We start from the raw sequence: 25,216 nt of genomic DNA on the forward strand, positions 1-25,216 counted from the left end.
ATATGGTTTCACTTAAGTAGCACGTAAGGGAGCTTCATATTTATTCCTCTTCGTCCCATAATGATGTAGGTCAGAAGTCAGTTACATTCGGCTGTGTGACAAAGATGCCTACTTTTGAACAGTAGGAATTTAGGCTTCATTGTTTTATATATTCAAGAAAGGGACGAAGAAGTTCGGAAAAAGAACGAACAAAGTGAGCCCAATTAATTTTCTTACAATTTCCCCAAACTGCTCACTGGTAAGCCGTAAAATGTCAGGGACACAAAGTGAGTCAGCCCTGTGGTTTATCCTGGTGGGATGAGACAGGATAAGAGAGGGAGGGTCACTTGGCATCTGTAGAGAGGGGCCATGGGTATTCAGTGTGGCCAGTGGGAGGAGAACGGTCTACTGGTAGACCTCTCTCAGCAGGTTGTTACTCCCACACCTTCCATCCCAGAGCTCCTGGGATTCCCTGTGCGAACAGGACTGCCAGTCAGTGTACCATTTGCCCTGCTCTAATAATGAACTCACTAACCCACTGCTACTGTACTAACTGCCGGAAGAAAGAGGAACATCATACACTGGGTTCTTTGCACAGCTGTTAGGATTTGTCTCTCTTCCGTCAGTCCTCCTCCCTTGTTTCCTCAATGCCCATACCTTATTGAGGATGACATGTTAAGTGGCAGACACATTTAATGAAGCCTTATTATGGTGGCTCATGGGAGAAAGCCCTAGGAAATAATAAACTTTAAAGGGTAGGTGGAAAAAAGGGACCCTACAAAAAAGATTGGGAAGGAGAGTAGAAATATAGAAAGAAGAGTATTTGGAAAAGGAGAGGCTGTCCACAATGTTAAGTGTTCCAGATGTTAAGTACGAAAGGAACTGAAATGTTTTTATTGGATTTAGGAACAAGGGCATCCTTAATGACCTTTGTGAGTTCAATTTCAGTTGGCTGGTGGGAGGAGACAAAATGGGATAAGGTGATTTATTCATGTGCTAATACGGAGTGTAAAGAAAAGTGTGATTGATATTAAATATTTAAGAAAATCCATAATAGAATGTTAGAGCTGGAATGCAACCCTTTATTTAACACATAAAGAGAGACTTCGAATCAATTGTTCAAGGTCCATGCGTCTAGAGAGGGACAGCCAGGACCCAGTCCCAGGTCTTTTGACTCCCTTTATGAAAGAAAGTTGTGAATATGCTGTAGTTTAAAGGCACAAACTCTAGTGTCTGATGCAGGAAAAGTAATCATTAAAGTGATGAATCAGAGCCGTATACTTCTGTTGTGAAATATAACTACTTGTTTGATGAATTTATTCATTTATTCCATAAATATTTATTGACAGGTATTGTGCTATTTGCTTAGTATACAAAACACAATCCTTTCAGAGAACGTGCTTGGTGAATTTTATAAAATAAAATATTATTGCTATTAAGTGATGTCTATAGTCCAGCAGGGTGACAGACACAAGGACATGTAGCATGCAGTGCACTACTGAAAAGGCAGCAAATGGTTCTGTCTGGAGCTGGGGACAGATGAGCAGGACCTTGGTCATGATCATGATTTCTCCAAGTGGAGAAAAGACGAAAGGGCATTTTTGGCAGATAAAATTCGGTGTAAAGAGTGTTCTGTGACTTCAAGGAATGGTAAACACCCATTAGGGCTGCACCGTCGGAGGGGAGGGGAACGACAGGGAAGGATTGTGAGGAAAGCCGCGTGGAGAGCACTGACCAGTAAACGGGGCAACAGATGCTTTCAGCCAAAGAGTCATTCGATTTGGTTCCCTAGATAAAGCTGGTGGCAGCATGAAACACGGATTGGAAAGGGACCCGAGTTTAAGGCAGGGAGATGTAAGAGGAAGGGTTTCAGATGAAGGATAATGAGGTTCTGAGCTAGGGGAGTGATAGTAAGTGTGGAGAGGAGGGAAATGGGTGAAGAAAGAATCTGAAGGTGGAGTTACAGGACTTGCCAGCTGTTCACCTGTTTCCCTGAGGGAGAGGGAAGAATCCAACAACACACCGCAGTTTCTAACTTACTGACTAGAGGCGGGGAACAAAAGCAGGTTTGGAAGGGAAGATTCTGAGTTTGGTGTTGGATAGTTAGAGTTTAGGTGCACATGGGAAGTCTAGGTAGACCAGATGCCGGCTCCTAGGCCTTGCTTATGTTACTGAGTACAAGCTTGTACTGCTTGCCACACAACAGGCCAACCAGTCGAGAAGAGTTGCTGGGGCAAGGACTAGTGACTTTATTTGGAATGCCAGTAGACCAAGAAGGTGGTGGATTAGTGTCCCAGAGAACCGTCTTACCAGAGTCAGAATTCAGGCTTCTATTATACTCAAAAGGGAGGGGGTGTTGTTGGTTGCTGCAAACTTCTTGGTGTCGGAATCCTTTGTCCTTGCAGCTGCCCTCTTAGATCAGGTCACAGTGTTCCTGTAAACCTCCAACAAGACAAGTGTTATTCTCTGTTCTGCAACTTTTTATCTCTATGTGAAAGGAAAAGTGTTAAACCTTTAAAGGTCAGAACCTTGAGAATGGGCTATCCTGTATATTTCAGGCTATAGGCAACATTCTTAACTTGAAGAAAAGCAATAGAATACAAAGGTTAAAGTAAAAGAAACAGATCCAATATGGAGTCAGATTTGTTCTTCCCTATTACGCTTATGGTGTTAATTAGTATAAACACTATACTTAATTATGGATCCCCAAGAGGCCCTGAAAGTACTATAGCAGTTGGAAATGTAATCACAGCTATAAGGAATAGAAAATCCAGCTAACAGTGGCTATAACAAATGGAGTTTATTTTTCTCGTGTAACAGACAAATTGGTGGTGCTGGTGTTGGTTTAGCTGCTCAGTGATGTCAGGACCAGTATTCTTGGACTTGCCCCCATGGTTACAAAGTAGCTGATGCAGCTCTAGAATTGTGGCCATTTTCTTGTCAGCTGCTTCTATTTGAGTATCTTTGAGTAGAACTGGGTCACAGGGCCTCCTCTGGCTAAAAGGTAGGCTGGAAGAGTGAGGAAGAGAATTGTTGAATTCACTTAAATCACTAGTTCTCCATCTTATTAGATGCAATGCCTCTTTTAAAAAACAAAAAAGCAAAACAAATAATTTATAATGCTTGCTTTGTTATCCTGAATTAAGCATCATAGATAATATGCTTCCACATATTTTCAAGTAAATCAGTGTGCTATCCTAACTGTCATGTAAAGGAACCATTAAAGGAAGTTACTTTATAATAAAGTACTTCAAAACATACATTCCCAGGCATGACTGCACTAGCTGACATAATGAAGTAGTCAGATGCTTGCATGGTGAATGTGACAGCAACAAATGCAGACAGGCCCAGGGGCGTGGTGACAGTGTTTCCAGTTCCAGGGGCAGCGTAGTCATTGGTGTTTCACTGAAACGATGAACAGCTCTTGGTAAAATCCTGAACAAAACACGTATAGTCCTCCCTTGATATACATGGTAGTTGCTTTTTGAAAAAGTCAACTTGCATTAAAACTGCACAGGAACCATTTTTGTACATATTTGTATGTACAATAGAGTTAGGGTCAAGTCTCAAATAATAGGTTTTCACATTAAAAAAAATCTTTATGGAATATAGGAGAGTTCTTAGTAGACAGGATTTCCCCCCCCCCCCCCGCCGCCCATAGCAGTATGTCTAGTGTCCCTGGCCTCTGCCAAGTAATTCCTAGTAGGACCTCCATACCTTTCTGACAACCAAAAATGCTCCCCCCACCACGGCATATACAGAACATCTCCTAGGACTGCTACCATCCATATTAAGAACAACTGGCTAGATTAATCGGGTTGGAAACTTTGACCCCAAATAAAATCCAGGTTTGGTTAGCAAGAAAAGGGAGGGATGGAGATTAAATAATTAACAGTGCCTACTCATAGTAGGAACTGAGCCTTGCTTAATTTTATATCTTCTCCAAATTCTTGCACAGTTCCTGGCAGATAGTAAGTTCTCAGTGAGCTTTCTTGAAGGACTGAATGAATAATTGGGATATAAGCTTTGGAAAGTAGAAGCCCACTCTTGTTTGAACTTTGACTTTAATAAAGGAAAGAATCTTCCTTAAGACGGTTAAAGGGCTAATTATTATAAATCTAGGAGCGTCTGTGGGAGTCAGGAAGTGAACTTCGCTGTGCTAGTGTCAGAGCTAGGATTTGGCATTTCTGGCCATTATATCTGTTACACAATCTAGGCTGAAGACGAAGAGTTAAGTTTATATCAGTGAATCCTTTTTAGCAATGGTAGGTTTAGGGGAAATATCTAAGTCTTCATGTAAGTAGTATATGCAGTCTTTAAAAAAGTGACACAATAAAAAAGTCAATAAAAATTTCAGTCCCTAAAACTTACTCCTTCTGTCTTTCAGCACATTCTCTTTTCATTGTGTCCTTTTCCACGTCTCTTAGTCTATTCATCCTGGCATTTCTATCATAGCCTGAGACATTTTCAAACAATAATATTTTAGGAAAAAGATTTAGAAATAGAAGCAAAGGGTTTTGTTTTGTTTCCTCAAAATATAAACCTATTATTAGAATGTAATTCACAGCAGAAGAAAAGTTGGTTTTGCTTAAGTTTCCTTCCAAATTTAAGTAGAAAAGAATGAAAATGACATTTCAATTTTATCTCTTTTTGTGAAAAAGATAATCTGTAACTGTGGACCATGAGCACAATATATGAAAAGAAAGTCTTTTTTTCAAATAGTGCTCCAAAGTTTCCTTTGAATATATAACTTTCTGAATTCAAAGGCGTGATACAGCATGAGTTTTAAAAATAGTTGTTTAAGATTTTGAAGAGTATAACATTTAATATTCCCCCAGTTTGAATTCAAGTAAAGGGACAATGACTTCAAACCTTCTGTGTATAAAAATAAAGAGTATTTTAAGAAAATGTTTTACAGTTTAAGTTTAGACATTTCAAGTGTCCTATAATTTGCTCAAGCGTGTGCTAGATTTTTTTTTTTTTTTTGGTCAATTGAGTTATTCTTAGTATTTTAGGGATTTTAAATAAATAAAATCTTGAGTGTCTTTGTAAGTGAATTATTTGACTAATGCGTCTTTTGTAACCATGGTTTACTTTTCCCTCTGTGAAAATTCCAAGGAATAACCACATAGGTAATAAGTAGTGGCTTGTTTGGGGATTTTGAAGAACTTCACATGCTGTCCTTGTCCTGATGTGGAATCTGTGTGGATTCTTTGTGCTAAGGAGCAGGTCATAGTGAAAATCAGAAAGAAAACTCTCCTTCCTTCCTTCCTTCCTTGCTTCCTTCTTTCCTCCTTCCCTCTCTCCCTCAGTCCCTTCCTTCTTTCCTTCTCCTGGCTGCATAAGGGGTGGGAACTGTTCATTAAGTCCCCTGTTACAGTGCCCTGGGGGTTTGTGTTCCACTTTGAAGCTTCACACAGTAGACCTTTTTAGTCAGACCTTGGGGAACAATTCCTTGCATCACTGCTGTATCTTCCACCATTTCCCCCGACTTATCATCCAACTCCCTGCCATTTTCTCCATAGCCCAAGTTTTGTAAAGCCTCCGTGTCTTTGCACGGTTTGTTTTTTCTGTTGGGTTATCTTTCCTTCAGTGCCACTCTCGCCTTTTTCACACGCCATCAGGAATCTCCTCCTAATCCCCTACTCCAGTTTGTTTCCACAGAAGCTTGTAACCACCTCAGTTGTAGGGTTTTCACATTATCTGTCTCTTTATTATACTTGGCGGCTCTTTGAGGGTATGGATATTATCTTATACATTGTGTCTTTGGTGCTTAGTAGGTAAGGTGCTCAATACATTTTTGTTAAACGACTGGAGAAATGAAGTTGTGACCCCAAACAGAGCACCATTTGCAATTATAAAGGGAAAATGTTTGAGATCAGTAATTCTGTTTGTCTTTGTTGATCACCATAGAATTGTTTGCTCCCTTTGCAGACTGTAGAAAAATACTACAGCTTGCTTAATTTTATTTGACTGAAATGACTGTATAGGGACATTTTCTATCTCTGAGCTAGGGCAGACTAACAGTCTTTCAGATCAGCAAACCCTCCTGGTGATCCCCTAGGAAACTACTTAGGTCAGTGTGGTGCTAATGTTGTGTGGTGGATTTAAAAGGGTTCAGCTCCAATGACTGTATCATTCATGATTTTATCCAAATCCTCTTTTTTTCCTTAGGGAAACTGTTTACATGTTTATCATTTACTGTGTAAAACTGTACATTTTGATTTTCCTAAAATTATCTCTGAGCCACTAGGGCTATTCCTTGGTACAAGTATGAAAAGATATGGCGAGTAAATCTGTCTTCATGTTTTCCAAACCCTTCTTGATTTTATACAACAAAATAGTTCTACTTTTGGCCTGTCTTTTCACACTGGGGAGGGCTAGTGTTTTAGTCCTTTCATGCAAATATACTGGTGTCTTTGATCATCCTCTCACTTGGATTGACTCCAGTTCTAGAATGAATTTCTTGTTGTATGGTGATCCTAAATCTGTGAATTAGGAGAGAATTTCTTCAGATTGTCCTTCATTATTGGCTTTATTTAATCTCATTCTGTCTGTATATTTCACTTTTAATTTTTATTATAATCCTCTATTTCTTGCTAGGAATGTACAAATTATGTATCAGAGTTGTACAAATTATGTACAAATTATGTATAGTCCCTGTGTTTTAAAATTACATATTATATGTGGGTTTTTTTTCTCGAGTGGAATTTGATATAGCAATATCTTGTTCCATTTTTATTACCTCCTCAAATATAGACTGTTAGTTATAATTATTATTTTCTACCATTTATTACTGAAAACACATCTTAGTTGGACTCATGTACCTTTCTAAAAGTAATAATAATAAAAAAAGATTCTTGTAGTGCTCCATTGGAGAGATATATAATTATGCATTCTAGCTAAGAATTACATAGGTAATTTTGAGATTATATTCCAGAGAAAACTAGGTTTAGAGTCAACTAACATGTATTTAGTGTTTACTTGTGTCAAGTACTCTGGGTGATATCTCAGGTAATGCATTGTTTTGTGCCTTTGATCTTAGTAAACTTTATACTCAGGGAAAAACTGATCCATCGAAAGGTAACAAACCATCATCTTTTAAATTAACCTACTTTTAAAAATAAGCACTTATTGCATTTCTGGGATTTGAAGAAACAGTGTAGTTAAGATAATCAGAACAACACTTGCAGATACCGAATTCTGTTTTAAAGTAATTATATCATTTTTTAGTGTCAAAATTAATTTAACTGACCATGTTAAGAAGCATTAAATATTATTATCAAAATGATGTGTTATCTGTTAATTCAATTGACATATATGCAAAAAGATGTCAAGATGATAGACTCAGGCACTGTTATTTTCTGGACATATCTTTTAACCAGGATGTGGCATTCAGATGATGTTCTAGTGGTGCTCTGAGGGATACCATTCACTCTTTTCTGCCTGCAGAGCCGTTTCTTGAGGCTGTTCTGAGATGTTATGTCTTCTCTATAGCTTTTCATGATCCCCTTTGTTCTTCTCTTTGTTCTGATGCTACTCTGTATACATATATTTTTATTATAGGTATTCGCTTCTCAGACTGCATTTGGGTATCCTTCATTGAATTTCTATTATATGTAAATGCATATAGTTTCCTGGAAGAAAACTATTCTTAATCCTTTAGAAAGTATGTGCTAGCTGGTCCACTTACCTGGTTAATTGTAGTTGCTGGTTTGTCTGCTGCCTGGGAATCACAACGCAGGCCTTGATTAACTTTCTGCGAAACAAGGATATGGACTAGGGATCCCTAAGCTCTCCTGTATCTCTACAATGTTGTCATAATATGATTCTAATCCATCACTATAAATGCATTATGAAATCGTTAATTAATGTTTGCAGAAGGCTTACAGAACTTTTAGTGAGAAGTAGATACTTGTGTTTAGTGTCAATTAATAGATGGCTTATTAACCTTTTTTTTCTTTTTTAGCCCCAAGAACATTTTCCCAAATATATTGGAAAAATGTACTTTCAAGAATAAATTGCAATCTGGTGAAATATTTTGATGGCTTAATAAAATTTAGGTTTTAAAACAAGCATCAGTATAGTGACTGTACAAACGAAAAACCTATGCCTTGACCCTTGAACAAGGAGGGGTATTGGTTCCAGGGTCCTCTGTGGATGCTGAAGTCCCGTAGTCAGCGCTGCATTATCGGGTTCTGCATCCACGGATTCAGCCAGTCTCGGATCTTGTGGTACTGTAGTATATATGGGAAAAGACCTGTGTAGAAGTGGACCGGGGAAGTTCAAACCTGTGTCGCTCAAGGGTCAACTGTAGTTACAATAAAAAAGAAAGCAGCAGCCATGTATAGTTTTAATAATTTTTAAAAATATTTTAAATATGATTGCAAGTTTTTAATTCCTGCAGCTTCCTTGTGAAGGAGGCAAGATAAGTACTCTTCTGCTCGACGGAGGTGAGACCTAGAGAGATTAAATGCTTATTCATTCCTTCTTAAAAAGGTATAGAGTGCCTATATATGGGTACAATGATGAATAATTTACCCTATTTGACTTTGAGAGCAGGAGAGACAGGTTTATAAACAAATATATTTGTTGATAATATAGTTAATTATGGTAGAAACACAGAAAATGGTGCACGTACCTCTGGGGTATTGTTTGGTGAGGCCTCACAGAAGAGGTGGTTTTTAATGCATTCTCATTATAGACGTTTGCCAGGGTGAAGAGAAGGGCCTTGCAATAAAAGGGAATGAACATATGTAGAGACCCAGAGTTATAAAAGGGCCTGGGTATTTGAAGAACAGGGTCCAGTTCAGTGCAGCTAGAACATTACTGTCCAATATAAATATAAATATTATGTAAGTTAAAAATTTCTAATAGCTATATTAAAAAGTAAAAAGAAATAGGTGAGATTAATAATAATGTATTTTATTTAATCCAATATATCTGAAATATTTATGTTGTTTTTTACACTTAAGTATGAAGTAGTTGATTTTGAAGGTCAAATCAGGTATATATTTTACAGGTACAAAACATCTCAGTTTAGACTAGCCACATTTCAAAGTGCTATGTGTGTGTGCCTGTGAGAGAGAGAGAAAGGGAGAGAGAGGGAGAGAGAGAAGAAATGAGAATGAGAATGAAAATGTGTTCACTCTAGAGGGGCAGGTAGAGAGATGAGGTTGACGTGGTTGTTGGAACCATATTTTGAAAGGCCTTGTATGCTGCCTGAATTTGGAGTTTATACTATATAGTAGTTTATGACCGTGCTTCTCAAATTATCTGTGAAGGACCAGATTTTTAAATTTAGAATTTGTTGCAGACTGATACTTTTGAAAAATATAATAGTGAAGTAGAAAAGTAAAATGAAGCATCATTTTTTAGTCATTAGATTTGACAAATGTATAGTTGTTCTGTCAGTCATCTATAAAGGTGTCTAAGCCAGTGCTATTCAACAGAACTTTCTGTGATGATAGAAATGTTCTTTCTGTGCTGCCCAATACAACAGCCACTAGCCCATGTGGCTACTGAGCATTTGAAATGCAGCTAATATGGCTGAGAAGCCGATGATTTAATTTAAATTGTAATAACCACATTGGACTATTGGCTACTGTGTTGCACATTACTGAATATGTTTACTCTTAATCTTTGTGTTTGTCTTTCGCGGACTTGTGAAAAACAATTGTGGACTGGCATGGGTCCACAAACATACTTTTAGCACTGTTCACAGCGTGGTCTCTAGGGCTGGAAAGCCTTTGTGTGTCTTTGGCAAGTTACTTAATCTCTCACTACCCCAGGATCCTCAGTTCTAAAATGAAGGCACTAATAAGAAACTGTTTCATAGAACCGTTGTGAGGATTAAATGTGGAAGGGTTGGGGTTAGGGAGAGCGTCAAGAAGAGATGATGTCTCTGAAAGGGCCTCGAAAGATAGGTTCAATCGGCAAACAGGAGAGAGCGTATCAGGTAGAGGGAACTCTGAAACATTTGGATCATACTGTGTTTAGAAGAAGGGGTGACACTGCCCTAGCCCTATCACTGCTCCCTCTATTTCTTCCTCTCTTTCCTAGTTATCTTCTTATTTTAATCTTTTAGCATATTTTAAACTGATTGCTAGGTGACATGTGATTTTGTGGTTTTAATGCACGCTACCTGTCAATAAGGCCAATCATTGCCTCTTCTCTTCTTCATTCCTAGGAGTTACGGCGCCTGAATTTGATGGTAGAAATTGGGCAACAGTTGAGAAGGGAAGGGGAATCCTGTTTGAAAAGCAGTCCCTGGGTTATGGGCAGATAGCTGCGAGATTCTTTTCCCCTAACACATATTTCTTACTTACCTTGATTATTTTAGGAAGAAAACAGACTGGGAAAAAAACATGAAGTTCCATGTCTTCGTATTTGTTGGTGCTGTTCACTTTTTATCCCTGACCTCTGGGAAAGCTGTCTATGGGAATGGCATCTCTCAGAGGACTTTTCAAGAAATAAAAGAAGAAATAGCCTGCTATGGAGATGTTGCTAAAGCAATCATCAACCTTGCTGTTTATGGGAAAGCCCAGAACAGATCCTATGAGCGATTGGCACTTCTGGTTGACACTGTTGGACCCAGACTCAGTGGTTCCAAGAGCCTAGAAAAAGCCATCCAAATCATGTACCAAAACCTGCAGGAAGATGGGCTGGAGAATGTCCACCTGGAGCCTGTCAGAATACCCCACTGGGAAAGGGGAGAAGAATCTGCTGTGATGCTGGAGCCGAGAATTCACAAGATGGCAGTTTTGGGTCTTGGCAGCAGCATTGGGACGCCCCCAGAAGGTATTATTTTGCCTTTTCAAGTCAATTTGCTGTGTTCTTTATGAAAACTAATGCCATGTGACATAACTGATTATAGTGTGCATGACTCATATTATAACTGGGTGATAAAAAGGAAGATAGAATCATTTTGCATTCCATTGGCTTGAGTTCTTTACTCTTACACTCCTTTTTTTCTTCCTTTTTTTCCTCTCTTTCTTTTCTGAAAGCGTCCCTTTTTAAAATGAAGCATCTACAGCTATTGGTCCATGATACTTATGAACTGTATCACTTAATAATTTCTATCTAGTATATAACATTAGTATCATTCTGTAGAGAATTGAGATATAGGTAAATAGGTTATAAAAACTATGACTTCTTCCAAGTGGCCTCAGTGTACAGAATTTCTTAGAATTAATGAAATATGGGACAGAGCCTTGCACATTGAATTGATTTGAGGCAATTATTTTTACAGAACCTGAGGTCTCTAATGCAAGGGGTTGTCTAGGGTGGAGTTCTGTCTTTACTTAGCAGCACTCTGGCTCAGCCTCATCAGACAATGTAAATGCTTAGATCAGGGATATAAAACCAGTCAACAGTGAGCTATCAGTTGGTGTTCGACTATTCATGGACTGTGCGTGTATTCACAGACTATATTCCTATGACAAAGGAACTACAGTTGGTCCTTGAACAACGCGAGAGTTGGGGCACCAACCCTCCACGCAGTTGAAAATCCGTGTATAACTTACAGTCAGCCCTCCATCTATACTGTTTGCTTCTTCTGTATCCGTGAGTTTCTGCATCTGCATATTCACTAGCCATAGATCATGTAGTACTGTTGTATTTACTGTTGAAAAAAAATCCACGTGTAAGTGGACCTGTGCAGTTAAAACCTGCATTGTTCAAGGGTCCACTTTAGTTTATAAAAAAAAGCTAGTTGAGCTTCTTTAAAAAGTTTATAGAAACTTTTGGCCTTCTCTAATGCCAAGAGAAACACCCAATAGAGAAGCAGATGGTCAGCTTTTTAAAAACATCTTTATTGAGATATCGGGACTTCTCTGGGGGTCCAGTGGTTAAGACTGTGCACTTCCACTGCAGGGGGTACGGAACAGTTCAGTCCCTGGTCAGAGAACTAAGATCCCGCCTGCCTCACGGCCCAGCCAAAAAACCCCCCAAAACAAAGAACAAACCACTTTATTGAGATATAATTCACATACCATAATATTCACCCATTTGAAACGTGCACGTCAGTGGTTTTTAATATATTCACAGAATTGTGCAACCACCATCACTATCTAATCAGAGAACATTTCGTCACCCCCAAAAGAAGCTTTATATTCATGAGCAGTTATGCTCCATCCCTTTCCTACCACCCTCCTAAGCCCTAGGTAGCCACTAATTTGCTTTCTGTCTTTAGGGATTTGCCTATTCTGCATATTTCACATGAATGAAATAATACACTATATTTTCTTTTGTGACTGGCTTCTTTCATGTAGCATGTATTCCAGGTTCATCCATGTTGTAGCATGTATCAGTGCTTAATTCATTTTTATTGTTGAATAATTTCCCATTTTACAGATATACCGTATTTTAGTTATCCGTTGATCAGTTGATGAGCATTTGTTTTTTTTCCCCACCTTTTGGCTATTATGAATAATGCTGCTATAAACATCCATGCATAAGTCTTTGTATGTACATATATTTTCATTTCTCTTGGGTATGTACCAAGGAGTGGAATTGCTTGGTTATATAATAACTCTATGTTTAACTTTCAGGGGAACTGCCAAACTGTTTTCCAAAGTGACTGGACCATTGTACATTTTCACTGATGTTTTCTTATTTTTACACATACTTGTCAACACTTGTTATCTGTCTTTTTGGTTACAGCTGCCCTAGTGGGTATGACGTGATATTCATTGTGGTTTTTATTTGCACTTCTCTAATGACTAATGATGTTGAGCATCCTTCCATGTTCTTATTTGCCATTTGTGTATCTTTTTCAGAGAAATGTATACTCACATCCTTTGGCCAGTTTTTAATTGTGCTATATGAATTTTTATTATTGAATTGTGAAAGCTCTTCATGTATTCTGGTTGGAAGTCTCTTATCAGTGTGATTTACTAAGGTTCTTTCCCATTCTATGGATTTTTTTTTTTTAACTTTCTCGATGGTAGTATTTGCTGCAGAAATGTCTTTAATTTTGAATTAGCACAATTTATCTAATTTTTTTTCTGTTGCTTGTGCTTTTGGTGTTATATCTAAGAAACCATTGCCTAAACCAACGTCACAAAGATTTATTCCTAAGAGTTTTATTTATTCTTCTAAGAGTTTTATAATTTTAGCTCTTATATCTAGGTCTGTGAGTTAATTTTAGGTGTGAGGTAGGAGTCCAGCTTTTTTCTTTTGCTGTGGTCATTCAGTTGTCTCTGCATCATTTGTTGCAAAGACTATTCTTTCCCCATTGAACTGGATGTATTTCATTAATTGATTTTCAGATGTTAAACCAACCGTGCATTCCTGGGATAAATCCCATTTGGTTATGGTATATAATCTTTTTTTATATGTTACTGAATTCAGTTTACTAGTATTTCGTTGAGCAGTTTTACATGTATATTCATAAGGGATATTGGCCTGTAGTTTTATTTTCTTTGTGTGATGTCTTTGTCTGGTTTGGTATCAGGGTAATTCTGGCCTCAAAGAATAAGTTGAAAAGTATTATGTTGTCTTCTGTTTTTCAGAAGAGTTTGTGAAAGAGTGGTATTAATTCTTTAAGTTTTTGGTAGCATTCACTAGTGAAGCCATCTGGTTCTGGGATTTTCTTTGTGGGAAGATTGTTAATTATTACTTCAATATTTTTCCTTGGTATAGATCTATTCAGATTTTCTATTTCTTTTTGAGTCAGTTTTAGTAGTTTGTGTCTTTCTAGGAATTTATTAATTTTATACAAATTGTGTAATTTTTTGGCATACAGTTATTTATAGTATCCACTTACAATTATTTTTATTTTTGTGAGGATAAGGATTCAAATTATTGTTTGGTGTCATTTGCTTTCTGCTTGAAGAACTCTCTTTAGTTTGTTTTTCAAAGCCAGTCCACTAGCAGAGAATTCTCTAAGCTTTCGTCCATATTTAGTTCTTTATTTAATCTTCATTTTTGAAACACAGTTTTACTGGTTATAAGATTCTTGATTCACAGCTTTTTACTTCCAACACATTGAATTTGTCATTCCATTGTCCTCTGGCTTCTATTGTTTCTGATGAGAAGTTAGCTGTTAATATTACTGGAATTCCCCTGTACAGGCATACCTTGGAGATATTTGGTTTGGTTCCAGACCACTGTAATACAATGAATGTTGCAGTAAAGCGAGTCACATGAATTTTTTGGTTTCCTAGTGCTTATAGAAGTTATGTTTACACTATACCGTAGTTTATTAAGTGTGTAATAACAGTATGTCTAAAACAATGTACATACCTTAAATAAAAAATAATGCTGTTGGGGAAATGGCACCAATAGACTTTCTCAACACAGGGTTGCCACAACCTTCAATCTGTAAAAAACACAATATCTGCAAAGCACAATAAAATGAGGTATGCTCCTTGTGACAAGTCATTTTGCTCTTACTGATTTCAAGATTTTTTTCTTTATTTTTCGTTTTCAACATTTTAATTTTGACATATGTAGGTGGGAATTTCTTTGCTTTTATCTTGCTTAGAGGTTGTTGAGCTTCATGTATAGATTAATGTTTTTCATCAATTCGGGAAGTTCTCAGCTTTTTTTTTTAACTATGAATATATTTTCTATCCCTGTTTTGTTCTCTTTTCCTTCTGGTACTTCCATTATGAGTATGTAGGTGCACTTAAAGGTGTCCCACATTTCTCTGAGGCTCTGCTCGTTGTTCTCCACTTTTTTTCTCTCTGTTCTTCAGATTGCATAATCTGTATCAATCTATCTATTAAGCCTAGCTTAATAATATTTTCCCCTGTGTCAGAATAGCTTATTTTTCAGCCAGTATTTGGTTAGAGGTTGTGCTTAAGCCTCTTGTGCCAGGAAGGCTTCTGCCCTTTGTTGATGGATCTGTTTGCAGCTTGGAAAATGTTTTCAATCTGACCCATGTCCGGTTTTTGATTGTTCCTAAGTAGGACCATGTGGATCGCCTTCCCAACCCCCAGGGTTTATTGTGATCCAGGGAGGGTTTTTCTTGGTCGCTTTTTCCTCCCTGGTTCTTTTTGTTAAACTTCTGATTGTTCTGCCATTTTGCTTGCTGTTAGCAATATCATAAAGCTACCAGTACCCCCTAACTTGTTCTCTACCAAGCTCTCCATCGTTTCCAACAACAGCCTTAGGCATGGGAATCTCTATGTTCTGTTCCAAATAAAGTCACTACCCTGGTTAAGAACTGCAAAGCTCTTCATCCTCCTGGGTTGCCTCTTCCCTGGGAGTTCCCAGGAGCTAGGCATACTGATAGTGGCCTGCTTCCCCAGAGTGATATCCCTGGCAGGTGCTAGAAGGGGATGGTGGTAGCTACTGGTCTTTTCAGCTTGCCTCTCCCAGCATGAGACCTCTGCCTATGAATGAGCTAAGATAGCAGTGATCAGGGTCCCAGTTTTCTCATGGCTATACTTGGGGTAGGACTTCCACCATACAAGTAGGGGCTGGGTAGAGGAATGGGGACCTAGTCCTCTTGGAGTGGAGTGGCCATAATAGAGTTTCTATAACATGCAGTTGGGGATGGGAGAAGGAAGCAGGTGATGGCCAAATGCTACAGACTCTCATTGTTCTAACTTAGATTTAGTATATTTTCTTGAATGAATGTTTCTCCACTTGCTGTATGCCCTTAGGACAGTTTTGAGAGACTGTAAGTGATTTTTTAAAAATATTTTTTCCCAGTTAAATGTTTTGTAGGGAGGAAGATCTGCCACGTTTCTCACTGTACCATTCTGGAAGTACCACTGGGACGGCTAGTTTTGGTCTCTCTGAGGCTGTGTGAATAGGTGTAGAGTCCTCTAAGGTGTTAGGGACCCCTCAGCTTGGGTTCTATATTGTCAACCAGGAGTTTGTTTAATTGCCTTCTGTTGTTATTCATCTGTGTTAGACACCAGCATATATACATATTTATTTCCTTTTTAGCCCTCCTAACTATCAATATCTTTACTTGTTTGTTTGTTTTGTTATGTTTTGATTTTAACAAATGAGAAAACCAGACTACAAGAGATGAGGTAATTTGCCCAGGGTTACACAACTAGTGAGAGACCAAGTTCAGGTATGAACCACTGTCAAACTCCAGACTTTGTGCTTTTAGTCATTAGACTATATTGCCTCACATACAGATATGTTAATGTTATCTTCACTTATAAGATTTCCCTTTTTATCCATTTGACTGAAGCAGATCTGTCTCAAAAGTTGCTGGTACTTATACTGCAGATGATACCGGTATCTGTACCTTTGGACATTTTTTCTCATTTTCCTTTCTTTTGTATCCTCATTTCTTGTTCTGTAACTGGGCCTGCTCTTCCCTGGCTATCTGCCTGGGAAAGCTGAGCCAAGTTACAGATTGCTCCTGGGCCCTTAAAAACCCGGGGGAAGTGAATTTTACTCACTGGAATCTATTGTGGTGTCCCAAGACGCACTTTCACCCCATTCTTCATTCCATGGAACTCAAGGTAGATAAACAATTGTCTGGCAACTGGGCTATTTTAAGCTCTAAGGAGACTGGAGAGTTAGGCTGGACCAGGTGTGGAAAAATTCCCACAGGAGATAGGGTAAAGTCTGCATAAAGGGACCTCTAGGTACAGGTGCAGATCTCATCTACCAGGAAACCCATGTCATATCCTTGGTTTAGCCACCTACTAGTTGTGTGACTCTGGCCCAGTCATTTAATCTCTATGGGCCTTAATTTTGTCACCTATAAAATGAGAGATGGCTGGCAAATGAATCTGTAACATCTTTCTAGATTAGAAAGACTGTGGTTTTTCTGAGAATCCACAAGGGATCAGTGAAGATGATCACAAGATCACAAGAGCAGTATTCTCCTAGGCATGTGCTACGGAGCAGATTCCTTATGTAACCAGAGCGAATTTTTTTAAACTTTCCAATTCTAGACTTGAGTATCACAGTGTGTATTAGTTTATTTGTGTGAGCTCTCTGTGGAGAGCTGGGAGAAGACTTCCTACTTGCATTTCCAAGGACTGCTGGATGTCCTGCAAGCCCCACAAATTCAGCATCTTGTCTGTGTTTCTCATATTCATTAATGACATTGCCAACCGCCAAGAGCTCAGGCTCAGAGCCTCAAAATTCTGCTAGTATCTGATATGGTATCTTGCTTTCATGTTTTTGTCCCCTGTCAGGAATGCCCTTATTTAAGGATTCAGCTTGAATGTCTCCTCTTCTATGGAGACATTTCCTATGCTTGTTCATCCCCAAGGAGGTATTGATAACTTCCTCCTTTCTGCTTTTCTTGTGCCCTGTACTTGCTTATGTCATAAGCATTTCTCTACAGATAATAAGCCTCTCAGAATCAGAAATCCCAGTTTCAGTGGTTCTCAACTGGTGATAATTTTGCTCCCTAGAGGAAATTTGGCAATGTCTGAACACATTTCTGATGGTCATGACTGAGAGGGGGTGCTACTTGCCTTTAGTGGGTGGAGGTGAGGAATATTCCTAAACATCCCACAGTGTACAGAACAGCCTTCCCCTTCCCCCACATCAAATAATTATCCATTCTAAAATGCCAGTAGTGCTGAAGTTGAGAAACTCTGCCCTAGCTCTTAACATAATGTTTCATACACAGAAAAGTTTTGAGAAATATTCGTTGAATGATTGAGTCTTTCCATTTATCTCACTCCAACATTCAGTTGGTCACCAAGACTTAAATGTCAAATGACTCCAGTTTTCTATTCTCACTCTCACATCAGAGTTGAGGACCTAACATCTCCTGCCTACAGTGTCATAGTCGCTTCCTAACTGATCCTCCTGACTCCAGTCTCATTTTAATCAGTTTCCATACTGCTGCTTCAATTGTCCTTGTAAAATATAGATCTCATTATGTCACTCCCTTACTTAAAATCTTTTCACTGTTCAGGATATAGTTCAAATTCTTATGACCTTTAAAAAGGTGACCTCAGGCTGTGCTTCTGAGCTTATGTCTAGTTCCTCCCTAGCCACACACCATGGTCCTAGCTGCTCTTGCCTGGACGTGTTCATACTTCCTTGACTTAAAAACTGCTTCCTGGAGCTCTGCTAACCCAACCCTAATCCCAACTCAACCTAACCCTTCTCTGCTTGGAAAATCCCTGCTCATTTTTAAAGACTCATTTAAAGTGGGTCTTTTCTCTAAAGTCTTTCTTGAACGTAAACCTAAATAAATGTAATTGTTCTTTCATCTCCATTCTCATAGCACTTTGTTTGCCTATATTATACAATGATCACAGTTTACTGTAGTTGATTGTTCACATGCTTATTACCTCTTCTGAGAAACTGTGACCTCCTCTGGGGTAAAAGCCACATCTTGTTTATCTGTGTATCTCATTTAGTGCTATACCTAGTAATGTAATACAAATGCATATTAAATAGCTGTTGACCTGATGGGTCATATCACACATCTGAAAAGGATATTTAAAAACTTAATTAAAAAAACAACAAAACTTATTTATACTCAAGCTTCCTTAGCCTCATGTGATTTCCATAGGTCTTTATGTCATATCCAAATAACAATAAGTTTCGGCTTGCATCTGAAGTGAAGGCACATAGGAAAGAGAAGGATAAATAAACATCAGTCAGATCACAGTGAGGTTGTTTACCAGTCAGTTCTTTCTGAAAACTTCAGCAACATGGATCAGAAAGCTACAGCTTAAGCTTATTCCAAAATCTCACTGTTTTAATCGTATGGAAACCTAAAATAGCCTTCCAGCATACTCCCAGCACATCCACCAAACGAAGACATTCTACAGCCAATACTTTGATCCATTTCTTAGTGAGATGCTAACTAATTTACGCCCAAGGTCCCATCATCGGATAATTAGTTATTTGTACCTGTCCTCTTTTCCTCCTTTGGTCTCATCAGGAAAACAGCATTTTCACTGTTTTTTGTTTTTTGTTTTTTTTTTTTCAGGGCTAATCTTTGTCTGATATCTAATTGCAGTATGAGCAGAAGTGCTCTTAGGAACCTGTATCCACAGATGATACTTAGAATTTGGAGGTGTGGGATCAGCTGAAGGATCTGATTCCAAAATGTCACAGGTTGCAAATTCCCTCTCTCAGCATCAAATCAGGATTGGAAATGAGGAGGAAGGGGGCAAAGGAACTCATTTATTGAGAGCCTGTCTATTATACGCTAGTGATGGTGCAGATTCTTTTACTTACATTGTCTTTTGGGATAGGTGTTTTCCACACTTGACAGATGGCAGGCTCTGGGAGGTTTAGCACTTTGTCCAAGGTAACACAGCATATAATATGTGGCAGAGTATGTCCTAAGTCATACCTTCCCAATGGCCTTCTTTTTCACCTAGCCTCATGGTGGGTCTTTCTGCCCACATCTTGCAGGTATATCTGTTTTCCTCTTGGCTGTTTCCTCAAGAATAGGGCCACCACATCTGTCTCCTGTGTGCCTTTACACTCTCACACAAACACAACTTAAAAAGCACAAACCACAAGACGAAAACATTACCGAATTTGATTGCATCAGAATTAAGAATTTCTGTTCAATGAAGGATACCACGCACAAAGCTGTTAGGCAGATGGAAAAATGGGAGAAGACACTAACACTGTCTAAAATCATTATGAGATTAATATGTAGGCTATGAATTACTGGAAATCAAAAGAAAAAGGCAGTAACCCTAATAGAAAAATGGACAAAGGCTCTGAATAAGCAGTTTAAAGAAGAGGAAGCCTGAATGCTAATAAGTGTATAAAGAGATCTTAACTCATTAGCAATCAGAACAATGAAAGTTTTAAAAATGAGATCATTTTACAGCAGAGATGTAAAATGCATTGGTGATGCTGTGGTGATATAGGAACCCTTCCTTATACATTTATTGGTGGGCATGAAGCATGGTGCCACAGTTCTGGAGAGCAAACTGGTAATATTTAGCCCACTTAAATATATTTTCATACCCAATGAACAAATAATTCACTTCCTTAGTATATTTCCCAAAGAAATTGTCACAGGGGTCCCTAAGGGTCCATGACAAGGATGATTATTATGGCCTAATTTTGGGGGGTAGTGTCCATCTGGAGGTCCATCACTGGGAGAGTAGACATGTAAGATGTGGTAGATGCTCCTCAGGGTATGTTATACAGAAGTTGGAAGCAGCAGACTAATATATATAGAAAAGGAATATATATATATATATATATATATATATATATATATCTATCGTGGATGTATCTTACATGTATAAAGCCAGGTAATAAAAGTAAAAAGTAGAGTGACATATATAATACAGTTGCATACATATACATACAATTTTTGCATGCACTCAGAATTATAGTTCACATTTTACAAGAAGGCATATAAGCAAAAAATATCTTAGAATGGTTGCCTACCCAGGACGTGGGTTGGAGGTAGGAATGAAGATGGGGTTAAAAGAGAATAAATAAATTAAAAACAAGAAAATAAAACAAGACACTTGCCTTGAATAGGCCAATGAAGATGGTATGATATGAACTAAGGAGTATAATTAGCCCAGCACTTTGTATCTGATACTAAAAACAGAAATCCACTTGTCACTCCATGAGTCATGAGGTTACGGTAGGTATTTGGGTAATTTGTCATATTCTCTAAGAGGAAAGGAAACCACTTCTTCTTTACTTTTTAAACATTATCCAGTTACCTCTTCATCCATAATCTTATGATAATCACTTCGATTTATGCTTATACAATGTAAAATCTTTACTTTTTACTTTTACTTATACAATGTAAAATCTTTACTTTTTACTCATGTAATACATATCTCTGTCATTTTTATCCTCTAACTTTCAAAGCTCTGGAAGCAGGGATGATGTCTCTTTTCATTTGCTTTGTGTAGCCTTCAGTATAGTAAGACCTTTAAATCACATTAGTTTAATTTTTTGGAAAATCTTCTAGGAAGAGGTTTTCTTTTTAAATCTAAAAGTATGGATAATGTTCCCTGGAGACTTGATGATGAAATAATGTAGGTTGATAGTACCCAGGTATCCTTTCTAAAAAACACCTTTCTCCAGCTCACATTTCATCCCTTCCTTTCCTTTAGCAAATCTCTGACTCCTTTTTACTAATGGAAAATACCATTGTTTAATAACTATAGGTTTTTGATAGCTGATGTTGTGGGTGAATCTAAGAAATGTGTTCAATAATCAAAAGACTACAATTAGTATTGAACTTCATCATGTAGAACTTGGAAATTTAGATATTTCTTCTCAATAGTTGTGAATCTGTGTCTCTTTATTTTTCTTTCTCTTTGTATCTCTGTTATTTGCTCTGTCTCTCTGTGTGTTTCTCTCTCTGTACCTCTCTGTACTAACCATCTCTGCCCTTCTCTTTTACTCTCTTTATTTCTCTCTTATTCCTTTTTGTTTTGGACTCTGTCTTTTCATTTCCTACTTCCTAGTTTCTGGTTCATTGCCTCACCAACAGTCCAAGGCTGATGCCTCTGTAGCTATGTCAGGTTATTGCTCTAGATTTAATTGGAACTTCTGTCTTTTTCTTAGTCTGTAAAAGTCCTCTTTGACAGCCTCATTGTGTTCTTAGAATTACAGTCACTTGAAGCAAGTTGGTGAGAACATGTTTTGTACTCTTATAACAGTAAAGAAAAAATTCGTGATGCATTTCACATTGAAAGTGATTTTCTAACAATCAGTGCCGTTTTCATGGTTGTTGGAAAAGTGCATCAATAATATAAATTAGCTGAAGCCACTTTGATTTCTCCAGGGGCAAGTCCATAGGCCAAGGCTTGTAGCACACTCCTTACATTCTTGATTTTCTTTGTCTGAAAACATTGCATGTAAATTTTCCAGGAAGTTTCAGAACTTTATATCATCAAATTGAAACATTTTCCTGAGGAAGTATTAAGATTTGTCCTCTTTAGAAGTAGATGGCTTAAAGGTTTTAGATCAACTACTGGTAAATCATTGGTTCCTCAAGGCCTGATTGACAAAGTGGCTGATAAATAACCCCCTGGGACCAGATGTCATCCACCTAGTATTTTTGAAGGAAGTTGAGGGTGAAACTGTCAAAACTTGATTAAAAGTTAATCCCTGTTATTTGCCACTGAGCCCGAGAATTAGCAGCATTGTGACCACCTTGCTTAGGAATTCTTCCAAGAAGACCTTGAGAAGTACATTTTGTTGGTGATCATAACTTCTTTATTTCATCCTTGTATATGACAAGGTAATGTGTAGGGCACTTATGAATGGTGCATATAGATGACAGAAGGTGATGTCTGAATAATGGTGGAAACCTAAGATAGGACCAGATCAGATTTATAACCAGTGGGAACTGGTATACACTTAGAAATAGGGGAATTTTTGGATAAACATTTTTCAGAAAACGTTCTCTTGGCTCTGTGACAAATAGATGGAAAGGAGAAAGATCACAGGGAGTTCAGACTTGAGGGACTAATAGTTTGGACTAATAGCCTCAGAAATGGAGACAAGAATTTTTTTTTTTTTTTTTTTTTTTTTTTTGCCGTGCCATGTGTCTTGTAGGATCTTAGTTCCCTGACCAGGGATTAAACCCAGGCCCCCACAGTGAAAGTGCTGAGTCCTAACAACTGGACTGCCAGAAAATTCCCCCACGGATATTAGTAAATAAAGATCAGTGAATGCCTTTTAGATATGAGACATCAGGAATGGGAGGAATCAAAGATTACAGAGCTTTCAAGTCTGAGTTAGTAGAAGAACCATAGTGATGTCACAGAAAGGAGAGGCCTGGGGAAGGAAGCTGGCTGAAGACAGTGGATAATAGGGTTACTTTTTAATACACTGACCTTTTGAGGTTGATTCCATAGAAAACATTCATGTTCTCTTATAGAACTTCCCCAGATGCCACACAATGTTAACAATGGGCCAGGGTGGTCACTAATTCCACCCTTGTGGCATTTCTTATTTTCTTTAGTTAAATTCTATATACAAACGATTGAATTCTCTGTTGATACTGCCATAACAGTGATTCATGTTTACTTAGCTGTCAAATCAATGTATTGTGAGCTTGATTCAGAAAAGAGCTGCCTATAATCTCTGTCTCTGTAGCCCCTAAGGTAGCACTTCTCACATGGCAGGAGCTCAGTAATTGGTTATTGCATTGGCACCCACTGTATGCCCAGCCCAGGGTTAGGTGGCGATGATACCCAGATGAGTCAAATAAGGAGAAAAGCACTGGTGTAAATAAGATGGGAACATAGAGAAGATGGGGATTAGTTGCATGTGTGGGTTGAACAAGCCTTCAGAGGGACATGACATTGAAGGATGAAGGATTCATTCAGGCTAAGAAGCAAGAAAACATATTCTTAGGACGGGAAAGAAGAGCAGAGGCATGAGGGTGTAAAAGTTTCCGATGAATTTACCTTATGACCAGAGGAGTATGTTTATAGAGAGAAGAAATAAGTGGGTGGTGATAGGACTGGAAAGCTACAAAGGTAGACTGAAGAAAACCTTGCTAAGGTCATCTTATGTATTCTTACCTTTCTTAGGACAGAAATTATTTCTAGGGTGAGGAAAGAAGGGAAGGGCGATTAGATGGTAGCCTAAATTGGTATCTCTTAGTCAAGCATAAAGAACTAGCTGTAAAGAGTTTTGAGTTTTAATCTTTGTTACTACATCATGTGACCAGGACAAAGTTAAAAAAATTCTCTGAACGATTTGGGGTGAGTTTCTTTGGTTATAAATATTACTAGAAGTTGCATAATTTGTATTTGATATGAGAATTCCTGAGTTATTTTAGTAGGATATCTAGTGTTTTGGTTTTCAAAAATCTGCCGAACCAAACAATAGCTTATACTCTCTTGATCATACAGGATCAATGAAATAAATTTCCAGTCTCACCTTCACAGGCAACTGTTAATCTCATTGTTTACTAAATAAAGTTCGCTTCCTCCTTTACGTTGCCATCTTGTCATATATCTGTCAGTCTTACTATGATCCAAATGACTTTAAAGCTAATACGGCTTTTAGTAAAAGAATGCTTTGCAAAGTGTGTTTTTATTCAGACTGCCATATTGTGCTGCCTTACCTTTCAAGTGGATTTTCTCTACCTAATCTGGGGGAGATTACCACAAAACACTCAGGGCCTTGTTTTCTGAGAAGGCTGCTGGCTGTCTCTCTCAGTTCATGGAACAGGACATTTGCCATCAGACTGCATTTATGCATTATTTTCATCCTGAAGAGCATTTACTAAGCGCTCATTTGTGGGTACCACAGGTGATATACTGGTCTGAACGAAAACTGAATAGCTAATGATGTGCAAGCAGGAAGTGTAAGTTACATGTGGTCTTTTAAAACAGCATTTTCCTGATTTTAAAAGTAATGCATTTCTTTTCAAATGTAGAAATTTGAAAAATAAAGAAAAGCACAAGTAGGACTATAAAATAACATGAAATCCTATTGCCCAAAAGTAAGAGCTAAGAACATGTTGGTCTGTATACATACTCTATTTTTTTTTATTTGAATGTTTCTATGTGTTTACAGTACATTGTGAACATTTCTCCTCATTTTAATGTCTGTATAGTATAATTGTTCAGAACCTGGCTTTGAGGTTGTCTCGTGATTCGATTGCTAATTGGCAACATGACCTTTATCAAGTTATTTAACCTTCCAAAGGCTCTGTTGTGTTTTCTGCAAAATGGTGATAATAGTATTCACCCCATAGGGTTAGAATGAGGGTGAGACAACGCATTTAGAGAATTCAATGCCTGCCACATAGCGTTTTATTATGAGTCCTTCATTATTGGATATTTCAGTTGTGTGTAATGTTTATTTCTGTCTGTAGTATTTGCTAAGCTACCTGACACAATTGGCGTCACCAGATTCCTTCTGTGCAGTTATTGATTTGTGTGTCTAGTTCAATTACCAAAAAGAACTGCTGAGCCAGACTCAAACCCCACTGTAGGTTGTCCCTTGTGGGAGTTTTTCCATGGATTTCTGACACTTGGGACTTCTCTCAGTTGTCCCCCTCATATGGCTTTGGTCACACCACATGACCTCACTTGGTTGACATGGGGTTTATTTCTGTAGCGATGTTACTCTCTCGCATGCCCTCCACAATAGGACTTGGTAGGAATGAAACCTGGCTGGATGGGGCTGGTAGCAGAGATGCACTCGGCCCTCCGCATGGGTCTAGAGGCTGGATCTGAGTCACGGCTGGCAATGGGGCCAGTCATAGGATCGTGAGTGGCCACCAGAGCCCTTGTAAACAGGGTACTGAAGTCTGGGGATGGAACAAAGTTGGGATTTAGGGAGCGGAGTCAGATGTTACCAGCATGAGGTGGGATGG

General features: G+C 38.2%; 1 protein-coding gene across 1 annotated transcript in view; it reads left to right on the plus strand.

The window, feature by feature from the left end:
- CPQ (carboxypeptidase Q) overlaps positions 1-25,216 on the plus strand; it is a 462,202-nt gene that overhangs the window by 91,277 nt on the left and 345,709 nt on the right. The window contains exon 2 of the mRNA XM_060128241.1: positions 10,322-10,779. Within this exon, the coding sequence (XP_059984224.1) occupies positions 10,347-10,779 (433 nt within the window). The 5' untranslated portion in view covers positions 10,322-10,346. The remainder of the gene's footprint in view (positions 1-10,321; positions 10,780-25,216) is intronic.

This window comes from Lagenorhynchus albirostris, chromosome 17 (assembly GCF_949774975.1).
Source record: "Lagenorhynchus albirostris chromosome 17, mLagAlb1.1, whole genome shotgun sequence".
Lineage (NCBI taxonomy): Eukaryota > Metazoa > Chordata > Mammalia > Artiodactyla > Delphinidae > Lagenorhynchus > Lagenorhynchus albirostris.